Source organism: Pogona vitticeps, chromosome 12 (assembly GCF_051106095.1).
Source record: "Pogona vitticeps strain Pit_001003342236 chromosome 12, PviZW2.1, whole genome shotgun sequence".
NCBI classification, from domain to species: Eukaryota; Metazoa; Chordata; class Lepidosauria; order Squamata; family Agamidae; genus Pogona; species Pogona vitticeps.
This window is the reverse complement of record NC_135794.1, coordinates 26,099,072-26,115,396: the sequence shown is the minus strand read 5'-3', so window position 1 is coordinate 26,115,396 and position 16,325 is coordinate 26,099,072. Positions and strand designations below refer to the sequence as shown.

The 16,325-nt window shown below is 58.0% G+C and overlaps 3 protein-coding genes across 3 annotated transcripts; 1 reads left to right on the top strand and 2 right to left on the bottom strand.

The window, feature by feature from the left end:
* Window positions 1-634: 634 nt before the first annotated feature.
* On the bottom strand, window positions 635-9,641 carry SERINC4 (serine incorporator 4). Its single transcript, XM_020790164.3, has 12 exons — window positions 8,558-9,641; window positions 6,265-6,432; window positions 5,038-5,216; window positions 4,766-4,845; window positions 3,798-3,891; window positions 3,461-3,672; window positions 3,222-3,317; window positions 2,987-3,113; window positions 2,413-2,485; window positions 1,965-2,016; window positions 1,563-1,713; window positions 635-1,336 (listed from the first exon to the last, which is right to left on the bottom strand). Exons 1-12 carry the CDS (start codon window positions 8,657-8,659, stop codon window positions 1,120-1,122), a joined length of 1,551 nt encoding a protein of 516 aa, XP_020645823.2. The 5' UTR covers window positions 8,660-9,641; the 3' UTR covers window positions 635-1,119.
* A 275-nt stretch (window positions 9,642-9,916) lies between these two features.
* Window positions 9,917-11,971, top strand: HYPK (huntingtin interacting protein K). The gene is made up of 4 exons (XM_020790115.3): window positions 9,917-10,151; window positions 10,869-10,924; window positions 11,596-11,647; window positions 11,750-11,971. Exons 1-4 carry the CDS (start codon window positions 9,966-9,968, stop codon window positions 11,843-11,845), a joined length of 390 nt encoding a protein of 129 aa, XP_020645774.1. The 5' UTR covers window positions 9,917-9,965; the 3' UTR covers window positions 11,846-11,971.
* A 750-nt stretch (window positions 11,972-12,721) lies between these two features.
* Window positions 12,722-16,125, bottom strand: MFAP1 (microfibril associated protein 1). Its single transcript, XM_072981852.2, has 9 exons — window positions 15,967-16,125; window positions 15,551-15,770; window positions 15,245-15,374; window positions 14,675-14,866; window positions 14,301-14,405; window positions 14,052-14,212; window positions 13,641-13,800; window positions 13,352-13,441; window positions 12,722-13,171 (listed from the first exon to the last, which is right to left on the bottom strand). Exons 1-9 carry the CDS (start codon window positions 16,046-16,048, stop codon window positions 12,989-12,991), a joined length of 1,323 nt encoding a protein of 440 aa, XP_072837953.1. The 5' UTR covers window positions 16,049-16,125; the 3' UTR covers window positions 12,722-12,988.
* Window positions 16,126-16,325: the final 200 nt, after the last annotated feature.

Sequence of the window (16,325 nt, the reverse complement as noted above, 5' to 3'; positions counted from 1 at the left end):
GAAGGTGGGTGGTCCCAGCCACTGCTTTCTCCTGGAGCCAGCAAGAACCCCCCCCCCGCCAACATTGACATTCCAAGGCTTTCCAGCAAAACTGAGGAAGCAGCACCTCCTACTGACAAGAAGTGCTTGCTGGCCTTCCTGCTTAGCTGGCCTGGAAACGTTTGTGCACCCGTTAATTCCCCCCCTCCCCCGACCGTCCATGGAGAGAACATCGTTTCGGAGTCCCAATCTTCACCCAGGAGGGTGCCAGGGGGCCTCTTCTCCAGGCGTGGTCCCCACGTGTTTAACCTGCCACCCAGTCCACAGACCTTGCGTGGCCTGCGAAGGTCCGGAAAACAATGCACACACCCCTGGATGTCCTGGACGCTCAGGCCTCGGAACGGCAGGATTCCCTGGCAGACAAACGGGAGGAGTTACCTCACAGCCTGTTTGCTGAAGCGGCTTGGGCTTTCTCGGTCTTCTTTTTACAGCCATGGCAAGAGGCTATTGTTTCTGTGTGCTTATACAGCTCTTATATAAGAAAAAAAAAGTCTGATTGCTGGACGTGTATTCTAACGCCACCCCACGCAGTGGGCTTTCCTCTGCAGAAGGAGAGAGATACGTGCCCTCCAACATATCAGTCCCAGTCCAAAGAGACATTTGAGAGTTTACTCCAGAGAAGACCTTCTGAACAGAGTGGGGGGGGGAGGGAAAACAGTCTTTTTCTGTCTCATCCTGAGATGGAGACTTCAGCCCCACCTCCTCTCCAAGCCACGCCCACCTCTCTCCCCACGCCTCTGCTCATACACACAAAGGCACAGAAGTCTGGGCGCAACCCCAAGCCCGCCCCCTAAGTTCTGTGGCCCCACGCCACAGAGCGGGGTTCCCCCAGAGCACCCTTCAGCTCTGCCCCTGTCAGCAGGGCCTTGGCAGTCACCCGCGGTGGGGGTGGGAGCACCCCAGCCTTCCTCGTCTGCCTGCTCGGGGCTGGCCTCAGGCCCTCGGTGGGCTCCAGGCAGGCCCCCTGGGCGCAGGAGGGTCAGCCGCCCTTGGCCCACACAGGCCTCTCCTCGGGAGGCGCCCCGAGCGGGATCTGAGCCAAGCCGCAGTGACAGCAGTGGAGTCTGCAGCCCAGGACTACTACGTAGCCACGCTGACACGGTGCAGAGCGCGCCTTCGCCGCCGTATAACGCGCAGGACGGACGGGCCGTTGCGCCGCCGTGAGTCCGGTAGGCACAGGGGGCCGAGGAGGAGCCCGAAGTACAAGAGGACGCAGGCCCAGGCGGAGGCCACCTTGACCCAGAAGGTGGACCAGCTGCCGTGGGTGAAGGTGGTCTCCAGCTCAGAGTTCTCGTAGCTGCCGAGAAACAAGAGGCGACATTGCGGCGCCCTGCGAATCAGGCTCAGGGGCCTCGATGCCCAGGTCTTCCCTCTGCCCGGCTGAGAAACAAGGCAGGAAGAGGAGGACCGGCAGAGAGGCTGCCAGGGCAGCCCCTGGCATAGGGCAGCCGCAGGAGGAGGGTGGGGAGGCCTGGCTGGGCCTGGGGGAGGTCTGACCCTTGGAGGGAGGAGCTGTTCCTTACCTGAACCAGTTGGTGAGGGTCATCATAATGTACAAGGAGGCCAGGAAGAAGACAAAGTGGAAAGCGGAGTAGCTGTAGACAACGTGCTCGTGCTCGTTGGGGACAATCTGCTGCCCTGCCCGGGCCCCCTCTGGGTGGCATCTCTGCCCTCCTGTGTCAAGGGCAAAAAGAAGCTCCTCTGAGAAGGGCTCCAGAGGCGCACACCTGGCCCAGTGTGGGTGAGCAAAAGCTTCTCTTCTCTTCTCCCCCACCCCACCCCATGGCTCCTTGAATATGGGGAGGAAGGAGACTGAAAGGGTCCCCATTTCCCCCCAGAGACAATGTCTGAGGGGCCCCATGGGGGGGAGCACCCAACACAGCACCACCACCACCACCACTGCCCCCAATCCCTGTGACACTCACCCGCCAGCTCCTCTTCCAACTTCTCTGGGCAACAGAAGAAGCAGGAGGGTTTCTGGAAGAAAGGCACACATGGCCCCCATAAAGCATCCTCACTCTCAGCTTGCAGCCAAGGGCCAGCAAGATCCCTGCCATCCAGCAGGATGAGGTCCTTGAGTCACAGCCCAGCTGTCTGGGAGGAGGGCCCCATGTGCCTCCTACAAGCGGGGACGGGTTATATTTCCCACCCACCTTTCATCTAGCAGGGGACGGAATGAGGCCACTCGACGTGAGAAAATCTGAAGGGGGAATCCATGCATCTCCATGGGAACACGCCCTTTGTACTTAGAGTAAAACACGGGCTTGTGGAACCGGGTGAAAGTAGAGGCACATTCACACAAACACACACCCAAGTCATGAAGCTGCTTCAGGAGAGGCTTCTCTCCAACCAGCTCTCCCTGATCGGACCCACCTTGAACTCAAAGCTGTAGATCTTGATCATCCACAGAGGCCCGAACAACTCTGCCAGCAGAGACGCTTCGTTGCTGCCCCGGGAGAGAACAAAGGTTAACACGGCCACAGTGGGTTCTGTGTTGTCCTTTACTACTTGACTGCCGGGGACAGGCGGCTCACCATGCCAGTGGAGGCAGGGTGATGACACCAGTGCAGGGGCCTTTCCAGTAGGCCAGCACCCCAAAGATCTCAGCTTTGTGACCTCCAGATCCCCCTCAGGCTGTCAGCATGAACGGGCGCCCCACTCCTGCTCTCGCAGGGGAACTGGTGGGCTACTCAGGACCAGATGCCCCAGGCCAGAAGAGTCTGGAGCCGAGAGCAAAAGGCAGACTGCATATGCAGGGGGTGGGGTGGGGGGCACAAAAAGGAGGTACTTGACAGGGTGATCCTCACAGCCGGAGGGAGAGAAGGAGGGCCGGGGGGGGGGACTTCCAAGGCAAGCCCACCAAAGGCCTTTACAAGCACTTGGAAGTGACGAGGGTGCCCGGCTCACAACGATCAAACCCACGCCCCCAGCGGGGACCGACACCCACCAGGCAAAGAGGACGCAGGCATACATGACAGCAGCCCCCAGGACGGCCACCGTGGTGTCTTCTGTCTGCATCCCGTCTCTGCTGATGCTGGGGAAGCAAATGGTGAGATTTTGCCCCTTGTATTGCACTGCGGGAGAAAACCAGAGCACAGTCAGGGCGGGGGGCCTCGCACGGCTCCCGAAGAGGCAGGCAGGCAGGCAGGCAGAGGCAGAGGCAGAGGGAGAGGGAGACGGACCTTTCTCTGGCGGTCGACTGGACAGGGCTGAGAAGGTCAGGTACATGACGTAGCAGCAGATGATGGAGGCTTGCAGGGGGCTGGAGCTGGGCTGTCCTGGGTGCGGAAGGGAGAGAGTTAGCCCACCCAGATCCTCAGGGCCATCCTCTCCTAAAGAGCGGCAGCGCTGCTCTGCTGGGCTCAGCCAGCCACCCCCCCCACCCCCCCTGCAAGGCCTCCACGCTCCCCCAGGCACTCACGGAAGCGGACGCAGGGCACGACGGAGGTGAAGGACATCAGCAGGCAGAGCCCCCCGTTGAAGGCCAGCAGCCCCTTGTTGAGGAAGCAGCCGCCCGGGTGGGTGTAGAATTTGAACAGGAAAGTGTAAGCCGTAGAAGCCACGGTGTAAAAGCCCAGTGTAGCCAGGATGATGGCCAAATACCAGCGCTTGTCTTGGGAGACGCCTGTGAGCCTAGGAAGGAAGAGCCTGTTGCTGGGCGCAGCTCCTTCCCCCTGCCTGACCTTCCTCCTCCTCCTCCTCCTCCTCCTCCTCCTCCTCCTCCTCCTCCTCCTCCCCTGCTCCCAAAGCAGGCTCACCAGTTCTTGTTCCAGGTGTGGGCAAAGGCGGTGATCAGCACCAACTGGACCAGGATGAAGGTGAAGCCTCCGCAGACGCCCACCGAGTGCCAAACTGCAAGGGCAAAGCCCGAAGGGTCTCAGGCAAACAGCCAGCCACCAACGCCCACACACTCGCTCACAGTCCAGCTAGGTTCCCCTCCTGGCTTGCTCGTTTGGCTGTGCCTCCTCATGCCAGAGTGACTGACCCGTCACGCCCTATACGGATTGGGTCCAGGCTAGTTGAAAGACCGTATTACGCTATATGAGCCTACTCCGCTTTTCAGATCTTCTGGAGAGGCCCTTCTCTGGTTCCACCACCTTCCCAAGCTCGTTTAGTGAGGACAAGAGAGAGGGTCTTCGCGGTGGTGGCTCCCAGGCTTTGGGAATGTGCTCCACCCCTACCCCCGCTTAGCCAGGTTGGTCCCCTCCCTCTCCTCCTCCTGTCATCAGGTCGAGACCTTCCTCTTCAGGCAGGCGTCTCAGTGATAAGTATCTAAGGAATGCTCTGTTTCTGAAATTTAAATGTTTTTTAATGCTTTCAAAATTGATGTTAATGTCGACCAATGTTTACTTCCTTTTTAATACTGTATATAGTTCCATATGGTACTTTTTAATTTGTTATATTATTGTATGATTTTACTTGGGATTCACCTTGGGTCCCCAATAGGAAGAAAGGAAGATAAGAGAAACCAGCCAGCCAGCCAGCCATGGAGTCAGAGGCCTCCGTGAAGTCGCGGTGGAGCCATGGCTCTGACTGCCGGGGTGAGGTGGGGTGGGGTGGGGGCATTCCTTCCAGGCCCACCTCTCCAGTTGCCCTGAGCCCACTCCTGACCTGTGGACCTTCCCTCTGTGCGCATGTGCGTGTGCCTGTGCGTGTGCTGGGCTCTGCTGGACTGCTCACAGTGGCCGGGCCTCAGCCCTTGGCCCGATGGTGGGAAGGGGGTTACCTGGGATAAAGCGCTGGTCCGGGAAGAAGAAGGCGATGGCGCAGAGGCCCACCAGGACCAGGAATTTCAGGAACCAGAAGCTGAAAAGGATCCGGATTTCAGGCGAGACCAGGCTGGCCCAGCACCCGTATCCCTGCACCTTCCCCAGCCCTGGCGTACACGCAGGAGGGGCGAGGGCGGGGGGGGGGGGTGAGATCTTTTGCAGAAGCGTCCTGGGCAGAGGTCAGGAGGCGAGGATGGGACGGCGCGGGGTTCCCCCTTCCTCCTCTCACCCGTTGTGCAGGTGGGCCCGGGCATTGTTGCTGGACTTGACGTTGATGAGGAAGATGGCCTGAGCGAGGTAGAAGCAGGCCATGCCGAAGCAGACGCGGTAGACGGCCGAGTAGCCCACCAGGAAGTCACAGCTGTCACTGCCGGGAAGACGTTCACACAGCACTGCGTAAAAAGGCACCTGAGAGAGAAAGAGAGAGAGGAAATGGGGTGGAGGGCAGGAGGAGCGTCCTTCCCTCACCCTGAGCCCTGAAGAGCCACTGAGACCAAACCCTGCCACAATGGACCCCCCCCTCTCTGTGCGTGTACCAGAGATGCCTCTTTTGCTCCTGCCTTCTTCAGCTGCACCCAGGTGCTGTTTTATCGGCCCTTTTTACCAATGAGAAGCGTCTGAGAGGAAGCTGGCTACTGGAGCCTTCCCACCAACTCCCTGGATTTCCCAACAAGCAGAAAGCAAGGCTGAGCCTCTGAAGAGGGACCACTTAGCATCACAGGACAACAAGTTCAGAGAGCCAGGAGAGAGCAGGGCCCCCACCTCTTCACAGGCAGCCTGGCTCTGCAATCTGCCTCTTAAACCCCTCCCTGCTTTGTCAGAACCCAGAAGGGTCTCGGAGAAGACAAGAGCCTGCCAAGGGATGCTGACCATGGCCGGCTGTTGCCCCTGATCGTTTTACAGATGCCACCCACAAGAATCATCTGGAGCCCGTGTGTAAAAACCAAATGGGCTCAGTTCTGTAGAACAAGCCAGGATCTGCAAGCCCTCAGACAGAGGGAGGGGGGAGGGAGAGGCTGGACCCAGCCAAGGCCACCCTTGGGACCCTGTGGGAGCCGCTTGCGGCTATCAAGGCAAGGGGCTAGAGAGGACATTGCTTGGGGGCTGCTTCCGAGGGCCGGTTCTTGATAGAAACTTTTCCCAGAGAGACCACAGAGGGGCCTGGCTGGCACCCTGAGATGCCAAGCGGGCAGGGATCTTCTCAGGGGGCCCACCCGGAAGAATCGTTGTTGCTGAAATAAGACAGTAATCCCTGGCCAGGAGCACAACATGCCGCTCGCCAAATGGCTTCCGGGGCAAACAGGGCAGCCCTTTGGCCAGGCAGCCTCCCCACGTCCGAGAGGGGCGGTCCACGTGAAGCACAGGACCTTCCCTCCACCTCCCCCAGCGCACGGGCCATGGCAGGGGCCCTGAAGACCCCCCACCCCACCCTCTCCCCTGCTGCCCTTTTACTCACATTCTCCTTGATGAACCGGGCCACGGTGTGGGAGAGCATGAGGCAGCAGCTGGCACAGGCCAGGACGTGGAAGAGCATGTACAGGAGCCGGGTGCCGGTGGAGACCCTGATGCTGGGGCAGCCGGGGCAGCACAAGCCGCAGGGCGCCGGGCCGCAGCAGCAGCAGACCTGGGCGGCAGGAAGGAGCAGGGAGCGGATCATGGCCCCTGCGCAGGATGACCCTTCACAGCTCAGGGGAAGGACAGCTGCCATGGCTCATTGCCTAAGGAGAGACCCTCTCAGCCCGAGGGGGCTCTTGGGGGGGCCGAGCGGCATACTCCCACCCCTCGGACGGCTCAGAGGATCCCACTTCATCTCCAATCCTCCTGCGTTGTCGACTAAACACCCAAGTAACTCCGAGGGGGACATGCAGGACAAGGGATTCCTGTCTCATGCATCGCGCCAAACACGCCTCCCTCGCGGGGGGGGCCTCCCCGTGGGGAGCAAGGGGTTCCCCCGAGAGGCAGCCACCAGCCCCTCCTGCTCCCTGGCCTCTCCTGCCCTCGTGAGGGAGGAGTGAACCCACTCCCCAGTTGCAGAGAAGCTATGGCGGGCCGGGACAGGCCGGGGGCCCAGAGAGGCTGCCTGCCTTCCTTCTCCCGACGCCTTGACCACCCTGGAACCTTCTGCTGACGGGTTTTCTCAGCGGCTTCACTGCTTCCTCACGGAGCGCCTCCCAACCGCTGCCCAGGAACTTCCTCTGCTCCCCTCGACCAGCAGGGGGGGTTTCCTGGCTTCGATCCGTGTGTGTCCCCCCCACCCCACCCCCGCCCCTTTCTCAGGACCCAGCAGGCTCACCCCCAGGAAAGGTCTGCCGAGAGCACCTGGCCAGGCCTCCTCCCGCTGGGTCGGCTGCCTTGGCCAGGGTTCGGGACTACACCCTGCCAGGTGCTCAGTCCATCTGGCCACCGAGATTGCAGAGGAAGATTAGCTTCCCTGCTAATGGACTTAGAGCTCTCTCTCGCTCTCTCGCTCTCGCTCTTGCTCTCCATCACACGCACACACAAACACACACACACAGTGGGAGCGGCAAGTGTCCTAACCCAAGCAGGGAGGGACAGTTCAAGGGCTAGAATGCCGGGTCGGGGCCAGGGAGACCTGGGTTCAAACTCCTCCTCCCTGTGTAGCTGGGTCCTTGCGAGACCCCTGCTTAGCCTACCTCACAGCCCCGTTGTAAGGATAAAAAGGAGGTGGCCACGGCCGCGGCCTCGGAGGAAAGGCAGCCGATGAACTCTGGCCTGCCAAGTCTGGCACAGCCTTTCCCAAACCTGGGTCCCAGACGCTGCTAGACTCCAACTCCCACCACCGGCCGGCCGGTCAGTCAAGGTGTTTTGGGGTTGCAGCCTAGTGATGCGTGGGAGCCCCGTCCTGACAAGACAGCAAGAGAACACCCCAGTTCCCTCTCCAACGATCTTCCAGTTAAAAAGCCCAAAATCACAACATAGGCCCTCTCCCCCACCCCCGCAAATAAAAATTCCTGCCTTTCCTTTCCTCCCTCCCCCTCCCCTCTCCTGCAAGGATCTTTAGGGTCATTTGGGGTCTCCCTCCTTCCCTGCAGCCTGGCTTTGGGTGGCCTCGCTTTGCCCCCCCGCCCCCACCCCCCCCAAGACGCATGGAGGTGGTCCCAGGTGGCCCCTCCTTTCTCAAGGAAAGCCCACAGGGTGGGCTGGCCTCTGCCAACAGGAGTCGGCCGAGAAGGAGGGACAGCCAGAAGCTGGAGGCCGGCTCTTACTCTTGCCGGCTCTCTCTCTCTCTCTCTCTCTCTCCCCTGCCCTGCCCGGCCGCTCTCCAAGGTGCTAGAGTCTGAGGTCCCACGGCTCAACCCAGGAAAGCAGTTCTCACGCAGTAGAAGATGGTCAGGCATCATGGTGGCAGCGGGGTGTGTGTGTTTGTGTGTGTGAGGGGTGGGGAGCTCTGCCCTCCCACAGCAGCTGCCCTTTCTCCACCCGGGAGATCTGAGGCAGGCAAGGGAATTCAAAGGAGCGCCAGGGGCCACGAGCACTCAGACTCCCCAGAAGAGTAGAGTTGCGGAAGGTGTGCTTTCCCCACCTTGTGTCAACTGGGATACCAATCTCTCCCCCTGAACACAGCACACCAGACCTTCCACCAACCAGCCAACCAGGGCGTGCTGGGGGCTCTGCCTCAGAGGTGACCCGACACTCCCTCCCAGGCCTCTCGGGTCAGAGCTGGGCCGGGATGCCACCCAGGGGTGGGCCTGCGCAAGGGGCCCCGGCTGCCCTCTTGGGCCGCTTACCTGGGCCTTGCAAGAGGCTGGCACCATCCCTCTTCTGCCCTGGGGGCCCCAGGTTCCCCAAGAGAGAGCCTGGAGGTGCTGCTCGGACCCCCCTCCGGTCATCTGCTCTGGGTGCCGTGGGCCTTGCTCCTCGCGCAGCAGCACAGCCCAGGGAGCAGCGGGTGCCGGTCAGAGGCTCAGCCCACCTCGCCCCTTGCTCCCTGCAAGGCTGGAGTGGAGAAAGCCAATTAGCCGTGATGACGAGATTGGCCCGGGGAAGGAGTCCTTCCTCGGCCTGTGAAGCGTGGGGCCTGTGATTGGTCGCTGGTGTGTGTGTGTGTGTGTGTGTGTGGGTCAGCCTTCCCACCCCATATCTAGGTGAAACTTGTGGCGCTGCCTGATTATGTCAGGAGCCAAATCTGCCTCGGTAACCCTCTTAGCCAGCAGAAATAGCCAGCTTAGCTGTCCCTTCAGCCGGGATGACTCTTGGGCTGGGCCAGGTGGAGCGGAAGAGGCCCTTGCTTGCCCGGGAACAAGTCCAGGACGAGGCAGGGCGCAAAAGGCAGGCCCTGCCCTGGCAGAAAAGGCCTTGCGACCTTCTCGGAGGGCAGGGAAGGAGCCCTCTCCCCACCTCCTGCGGTCAGCTCTCCTGGCCTCCAGGCTTGGAAACCTTCCCGGCGCTCCCCTGGCTCGGGCGCAAGGGCCCTTCCTTCTCCTTCCCCGAGGTTTGCTGCCAGAGACGCACCTGGGCTGCTCGGTGGCAATGGGGGAGCCCGCTAGCGCTCCTCGGTGGAACTGAAGAAAGGGTGGAAAGAAACGTGTGTGTGTGTGTGTGTGTGTTGTGTCTGTGTGTGTGTGAGAGAGAGACCAAGATGGGGAGAACTTAGGGTTACGAGAGGGTGACCTTCCTTGCTTGCTTCCCCAGTTTATTCATTTGTGGTATTTACTTGTCCCTTTTCCAAACCTTCCCTGCCCCCCCCCCCCCCCCGTGATGTGCAACTGAATATATTGGCACTGACAAATGGGAGTATCCAGGGCAGACCCACAGCAGGAGAGGCTTCCACAGAGCCAAGCTATGGTTCACTTGGAGAGGTCACTGAAAAAGAGCAGGACCCCGGCCCGCGCCCTCCCTCCCTCCCTGCCTCCCTCCCTCCGGGCAAGGGGTTGGTGGGGGGGGCAAGAGAGGCGAGACAGACCAGGGGAAGGCTGGGCCAGACCGGGGAGGGGGGGGACCCTTGTGCCGAGCCCAGCCCCCCCACCACCGGCATTGCCCCGCAGCAGGACAGCGAGGCGGGCGGCGTGCCCCATTCTTCCCTTTCCTAGCTCTACGGCGCCGAGGGCGGCCTGGTGCCGCTCTGGCCTCTCACTCGCTGGTTCCTCCGGAAGGACGCGCGCCAGGCGCCGGAAGCGGGGGTGAGCCGGGGCGGCGATGGCGGCCGAGGGAGATGTGGAGCTGGAGCTGGAAGCGGAGCCCAATGGGTCGGCGGGCGGCGGGGACGGCGCCGGGGGACGGCCGGCCGAGAAGCCGCGCAAGCACGACAGCGGCGCCGCCGACCTGGAGCGGGTCACGGACTACGCGGAGGAGAAGGAGATCCAGAGCTCCAACCTGGAGACGGTGAGGAGGAGGAAGAGGAGGAGGAGGAGGAAGGAGGGCCCGAGCGGGGAGGGGGAGCGGGCTCCGGGGGAGGGGGCGGCCTTTCATTCCCTCCCCCCACGGGTGGGGGTCTGCCCCACGGACCCCCGGAGCGCCCTGGAGGTGGCAGGAGGCACCGTGAAAGGCTGGCGGCCCAGGCGGAGCCCGAGGACGAAGAGCGGGGGAAACCGTCTTTGCCACAGCCCTGAATTCATTTATGTGTTTCTCCTTCCTTAAAAGGGGCCCAAGGCGGCTCACCCCATTAAAAGGCAAGATGAAGGGGGCGGGAAGGTTCTTTATGGACTTCCTAAATAAGAGTGCTGGTTTATTCTCCCAGTTTCATGGCCATTTCTGCCAGACATCTGCAGGAGCGTATGGTATCCTTCTGTTATGACAGTGTGGCTTGTTCTTATACACTGTTTCCATTTTGACCATTGACTGTAGTAGATATGTTGGCTCACTGCAGGTCATGTTGTGGCCTCTTAAAATGGTAGGCTGGAGTCTTCTTTAGCAGCAGCAAGAAGCCTTATCCTTAGCTTAGACTGCCCTACAGGACCTTAGGAGATTTTAATGAGCAACTGGCTTACGCTTTCTGAATGTAATGCCCATCGATGGCATGCCTGTCACATCACCCCATCCATACATGTGTCTAAATTGTTCAGAGAATTGTAATGCCTCCTTTTATTTTTCCTCTCTTAGGCCATGTCTGTAATAGGAGACCGAAGATCCAGAGAGCAGAAAGCAAAGCAGGAGCGGTGAGCCTTTGCTTGTTTTATCCTTTTTCCTCAGCCTTGTTCGCAACCGTTTCTTTGTGATCAGCTGCTGCCTAACTTGTGTTGAAGAGTTTTTCTTATGGGAGAGCTGCACGTTTGCGGTTTTGCAGGAGTCTGCCTGGGTGTCTTCAGCACCTCTTTTGTTGTTGGCTCAGCTTTCTTGTTTGGAGATTTGCTTTGCCACATTTAAGGCTAGTTCATTGTTTGACAGTTTCAGGCCAAAAACAAAACAAAACAAAAAAAGGCTCCTTGCATTGCAGAAGACCAGACAGCGCAGAGACTGGTGGCTCCAACTGTTTTTAGCAGGCACAAAACTGGAGCAAGGACTTGCAGGGATGGGCAGCAGTGGCCCTCGGTACCCACCATGCTCTGTGGCTTCATTCAAGTTCATCCTTACCATTGAAGTTGTATTCCTCTTGTTTGCATCCACTTTCACACAATGTAGGAGAACTACTACACTGGCAGCTGACATTTGGTAGCATTTCCTCTGCAACACCCCCCCCCCCCCAAATTTGCAGAGGATCCAGTGTGACACTGGGAAGCTGTCTTCTCCACCTGGTGTGCTTTGAAAGGGGAGGAGTGCCACCAAAGATTGTATTACTCCACTGGAGCCAGAGAAAATCCTGAACCTTTTTTCTTTTTCTCTGTTTTAGGGAAAAAGAACTGGCTAAAGTCACCATCAAAAAGGAAGATTTGGAATTGATTGTGAGTTCAATACCCAGCGATGCTATCACAGTCTGTGGCTCGAAGGGGCAGAAACCCCTTTGGTATCCAAGTTCACTTCCCCATTTTTCCTTTTCCCTACAGATGAACGAGATGGAAATATCAAGAGCAGCAGCAGAACGCAGCTTGCGAGAACACATGGGGAATGTGGTGGAGGCCTTGATCACTCTCACCAACTGAGGGCAAGTTACTGGATAAGCATCCATGGTGGATGGGAAAGAAGCAACCCCCTAGCTGGTTTTCCGTATGTAGAGTGCAGTATGCTGCATCTCAAAAGGTATTTGTAATAAATATGCCATGCTGGAACCTGTTGTTGGTGTGGTGTATAGGACTGGCTGAGTTGCACCTATCCTGTGACTGTTTTTCCTCAACTCACCAAGAGACTGGTAGTCTAAAAGCGACATCCGTTTTCTGTAGAAGTGTCTCCTAAGTGCTGTCCCTTTTGCACCATGGGGAAGGCTGTCTCTGTTCTGTATTAGCATTTACACACTCTGATCCAAACCATGTTGTGTGTTGCCTTCACAGGGAGGAAAAATCAATCTCATTCCAGCAGTCAGATTTTTCTCAAACTTTGAGTCACTGCTAATTCTGTTTTCTGCTAGTATAGAATAGTGAATTCTGCTGCTAAACTTTTATGACCAAGTTATGTCAAATTATTCTACAGCACAAAGCCTAAGGCACTTTAAGACTCTGCTTGCAGGGAGTCCATTATAACCTACAAAATGTGAGCAAATTTCCTGGGCCCAGTCTGATCTCTTTTCTTCCCAGGACTTCTCTATGACACACCTTTGGTCACTGGAACTCCTTGCTCCTTTCAAGAGGCAAAATTTATGCCAATGAAATCTATATGTGTTTTCTTGTGTGGCCAGATGGGGAAGCCCAGTCTAACCCTCTGGACTCTTGGAAAGCCTTTCCAAGCAACAGAGGCATTCCAAATGATGGGTTCCTCAGGGGACAAACATCCTGCTCTGATACAGTTAGAACAACAGTTCTGCCACAGCTGAGTGTTAGAAGCCCTAGCAGATTCTCCCATTTCAAGGACCATAGCAGCAGCAGTTCATTAAGAAATACGTTTAATAAGTTTTCTTCCGTCCCATCCCTTAACTGCAGCTCTATAAAAAGACAGAAGATGTGAAGGTGAACTTGGGGGATTTACCAAGAAAGCCTGCTAAATCAAGTGCCAGCTCCTCAGCAGTGAGCAAGCTGAAAAGGCAGGCTAGGGCTCCACAAGAGGGAGTGATCTGAGTCCAAGTCTATGGGAATATTCTGTAGTCCCAAAGCACAATAGCAGGGAACAGCTATTGGCCTCTGTCACGTTCCCACTCAGGTAACCTTCCGCTTCTTGGCAGAGGGTCTCTCAAAGACATCCCGCACTCCTGCTGCCTTCTGCTTGAAGAACTTGGTGTTCTGAGCACTCTCTTGGCCCCAAGCAGAATCAAAAGAAGTTGTATCCTGGTCCACCAAGTGTGTGTACTTGGTTCGTCCAGAGCGCCCAAAGTTCTTTACCTGGAGATGGAAAGAGCATTCAGTGTAGACAAGACTTTGAGCAGGGGCCTCTGAATCACTACTGGACCACCCCAACCCCCAGCACCCCTCCAGCTTGGGAGGGCCTCTATATGCCCATGGTTGTGGCTCCCAACCTGAGCGCTGAGGCGCCACCTCCGTAGAGGACCCTCCCTGCCATACCTGCATGACTTTGGGCAAGATTGTCTTGTTGAAATGATCTTCCAGAGTTGGAGCACTGAAATCCCTCTTGTACACCTCTTCATCTTCATCCTGGGAAGGGAAGAGCAAAGGTGGGGGTAGGTTGGCTTGATCACAGCAACTTCAGTGACATGTGGCAGAGTCACACTGAATGCGGCCCACAAGCATCCACAGAACCAACAGCAGACAGCCCCCCCCCCCCAGCACAACTCCTGTTTGTTTCTTCTACTCCCAGTTCCAGTTCCAGGCCACATTCAGAGCCACCGCTCACCATGAAGAAAGCTCCCCGGTGGTAGTACTTCTGCAGGAATTTGTATTTGCCCTTCACAGCCTTGTTGGTGATGACTTTGCCATTGGCCCGCAGCTCAGCACGGCGTTCTTCCTCAGTCAGGTTTCGCATCCGCTCAATTTCTGCTTTCTCCTTCTCCATTCTGTGGGAAACAGAAAGCCCGTTCAGCCCCCCCAAACAGATCTGCTCTGCCCAGGAGATCTCGTTCCGGAAATCCCTTTCAGTGGGGCCGATCTGCTGCAACACCGATTGGTGGCAGACTGAACTTGAGATGCCAGCTGCGTATCTGTTTTCTCTAGCCGCTTGCCACTGTCGTTTACAGGACAGCTTCAAAGGAAAAGAATTGAGTATCAAGCAGGGGTCTTACTCTGCATCAGGTGCAGCTACACTTACGCTTCGCGCTCCTCGCGATCCCGCTTGATGCGCTTCAGCTCCCGCACTTTCCAAGCTTCGTACTCTTCTTCATCGTTCTCATCGTCTGTATCCAGGGCATCGAGAGCTGCCAATGAACGGCGGTTCTCTTCCAGCTCCTTTTTCGCTTCTTCTTCTACAATCTACGGTACATCAACAGATATTGAGTCCCCTGCGACCCAGCTGCCTTCCTGACCTCTCACATGCATTTGTTCCCCTTTTCCCCCATACCTTAAGGGTGTACTTCCGCCTCTCCTCAGCCAGCCGCTTGGCTTCCTGCTCCAGTTCCTTCTGCTTCACTGCCTCTGCCTCTCTTTCCTGAACTGTGATCCGATCCTTCCTGTAACAGAGTTTTGCAGTAAGTACTGAACAATCTCTTGGGTCCAATCTTTTCCTGAAAGATACCTGCTTTATTTTCTAAAGCTGGTACCCACACCCTACAAACCCCAGAAGAAAACCCAGAAGTAGAATAGCTTGCTTGTGATACCAAACCAAGCCAGAAATAACTGCTAGGACAGAATCTTGGCTGCCTGCAATCACAAAACCATCTGGTCTTTCGGAGACTGGCTTCCTCAGTTTCTGGCTGCCCCCAGCACTGGTAATACTTGCTTGCGAATAAAGACAGGTTTGAGGCGGGGCTCCGTCTCATCCTCGCTATCTGTGTATTCCTCATATTCAGACTCTGATTCAGACTCCTCTCCAGAGCGGCCCTCATCTTCCAGCTCCATCACTTCCAGCTCTTCATTCTTACGTTCTTGAGCACGCTGGCGCATCATGTTCCGGCGACGCTCAATTTCCTGCCAAGAAAATGGAAACAAAGACAATCCCAGTGTGGACTTTGTTTTATATCTCCAACAAAACCAGAAACAAACACCATTCACTGGCAGGCTGATCCTATAATGTAGCAGGGCTTCTTTCTGAGTGAGGCATTACAGGAGGCCCAGACTGAATCCTGGGCATCTACAAACAGGCATGGTACGATGCCTTGAAACCCTGGAGAGTTGGTGACTGAGAAAAACCCACATTGCACCGGCAGACTAGGGAAATGCTCAGCTTCTGAAGCTACTAGAATTACTCTTAAGCCTCAGCATCTGCAGACACGTCCAAAGATTCAATCTGAGCATGGACTGGGTAGCTGCTTGTGAGTCAGTAGGGCTCTCCAGTCTTGCCCGTACCTCGTCATCAACCTCCTCCTCCTCTTCTTCACTGGTGTCCTCTCGCTCCACATGCCAGGCTTCTCCCTCGACTTCAGAGTCGCTCTCCCCCATCACTTCTGGTTCCACGATCTTGCGGTGCCTTGCCAGCCTAGAACGCAAACACCCACTTCTCAAGTAGAGAAAGAGACGCACCTGGCTGGCCAGGTGGCACCCTATATCCCAGGCTCTCCGAGCACCACATTCTCCCGCCAAGCAGGATCGCTGCGCACTCCCAGCCGCAGCTACCAGGTAGGAGCCTCTAGCAGGCCCTTGACCGAATCCCACCTCTCCTCCACATCCTCCGAGATGCGGTTCTGGAGGCGCCGCAGGCGGGGGTCGCTGGCCAGCTCCTCCTCCTGCTCCTCGGGCTCCAGCTCCTGCTCCTTGGCCTTCTTGATGAACTGGAACTCTTCGTCCTCCTCGTCCGAGGACTCCATGGGCGCGTAGTCCGGCCGCTTGCCCGAGACATAGCGCTTCACCTTCACCTTCTCCATCGAGATCTCCCCTGCGGGGGCACAGAAGGGCCGGTCAGGGAGGCGCCGGCCGGGAGGGGGGCCCCCTGCCCCGGAGAAGAGGCGCCTCCGCCGCGACCCCCGGCCCCAGGGCCGGGGAGCGCGGGCCGGCCTCGGGGTGGGGATGAGACGGGCTGCCCCGACAGCCCCCCCGCCCCGCCCCGCCTCCCCGGAGCCCCCCCGCCTCACCCTTCTCATTGCGGACGGGCACGGCCCCCGCCGTGGACTGGATGGGCGGCTGCTTCATGAGGGCGCTGCTGGACCCCGACATCGCGGCAAGCGGGAGAGGCGGCGCGACGACACCAACCCGCGGCTCCGGAGCGGAAGTTTTTTTTTTGCGAGCGCGACCCGGAAGTGGAAACGGCGGGCGTCAATAAATGGCCGCGCCACTTCCTGCGTGGGGGCCTTTGTTGGCGGAAGTGACGAGAGGACACGGCGTTCCCGCAGCGCCTCCTGCCGGCGCGGAGGTCCGAAGATCAGGGAGCGACGGGCGGCGGCGGCGGCGGCGGCGGCGGAGGAGCCCCTGGGCCACGTGGTCGGTAGGGGCG

Bases quoted from the DNA above. Each gene is read 5' to 3' on its own strand.
- SERINC4 (XM_020790164.3), bottom strand. From the start codon at position 8,659: ATGACCGGAGGGGGGTCCGAGCAGCACCTCCAGGCTCTCTCTTGGGGA. The intron at 4,846-5,037 runs GTGAGAGGAGGA...GATCCTTTTCAG, and splicing joins CGGGCCCACCTGCACAACGG to CTTCTGGTTCCTGAAATTCC. The intron at 3,114-3,221 runs GTCCGTCTCCCT...TTTCTCCCGCAG, and splicing joins CAGTCGACCGCCAGAGAAAG to TGCAATACAAGGGGCAAAAT.
- HYPK (XM_020790115.3), top strand. From the start codon at position 9,966: ATGGCGGCCGAGGGAGATGTGGAGCTGGAGCTGGAAGCGGAGCCCAAT. The intron at 10,152-10,868 runs GTGAGGAGGAGG...TTCCTCTCTTAG, and splicing joins AGAGCTCCAACCTGGAGACG to GCCATGTCTGTAATAGGAGA. The intron at 10,925-11,595 runs GTGAGCCTTTGC...TCTCTGTTTTAG, and splicing joins CAGAAAGCAAAGCAGGAGCG to GGAAAAAGAACTGGCTAAAG.
- MFAP1 (XM_072981852.2), bottom strand. From the start codon at position 16,048: ATGTCGGGGTCCAGCAGCGCCCTCATGAAGCAGCCGCCCATCCAGTCC. The intron at 15,375-15,550 runs GTGGGATTCGGT...TTTGCGTTCTAG, and splicing joins TCGGAGGATGTGGAGGAGAG to GCTGGCAAGGCACCGCAAGA. The intron at 13,442-13,640 runs GTGAGCGGTGGC...TTCCCTTCCCAG, and splicing joins ACCGGGGAGCTTTCTTCATG to GATGAAGATGAAGAGGTGTA.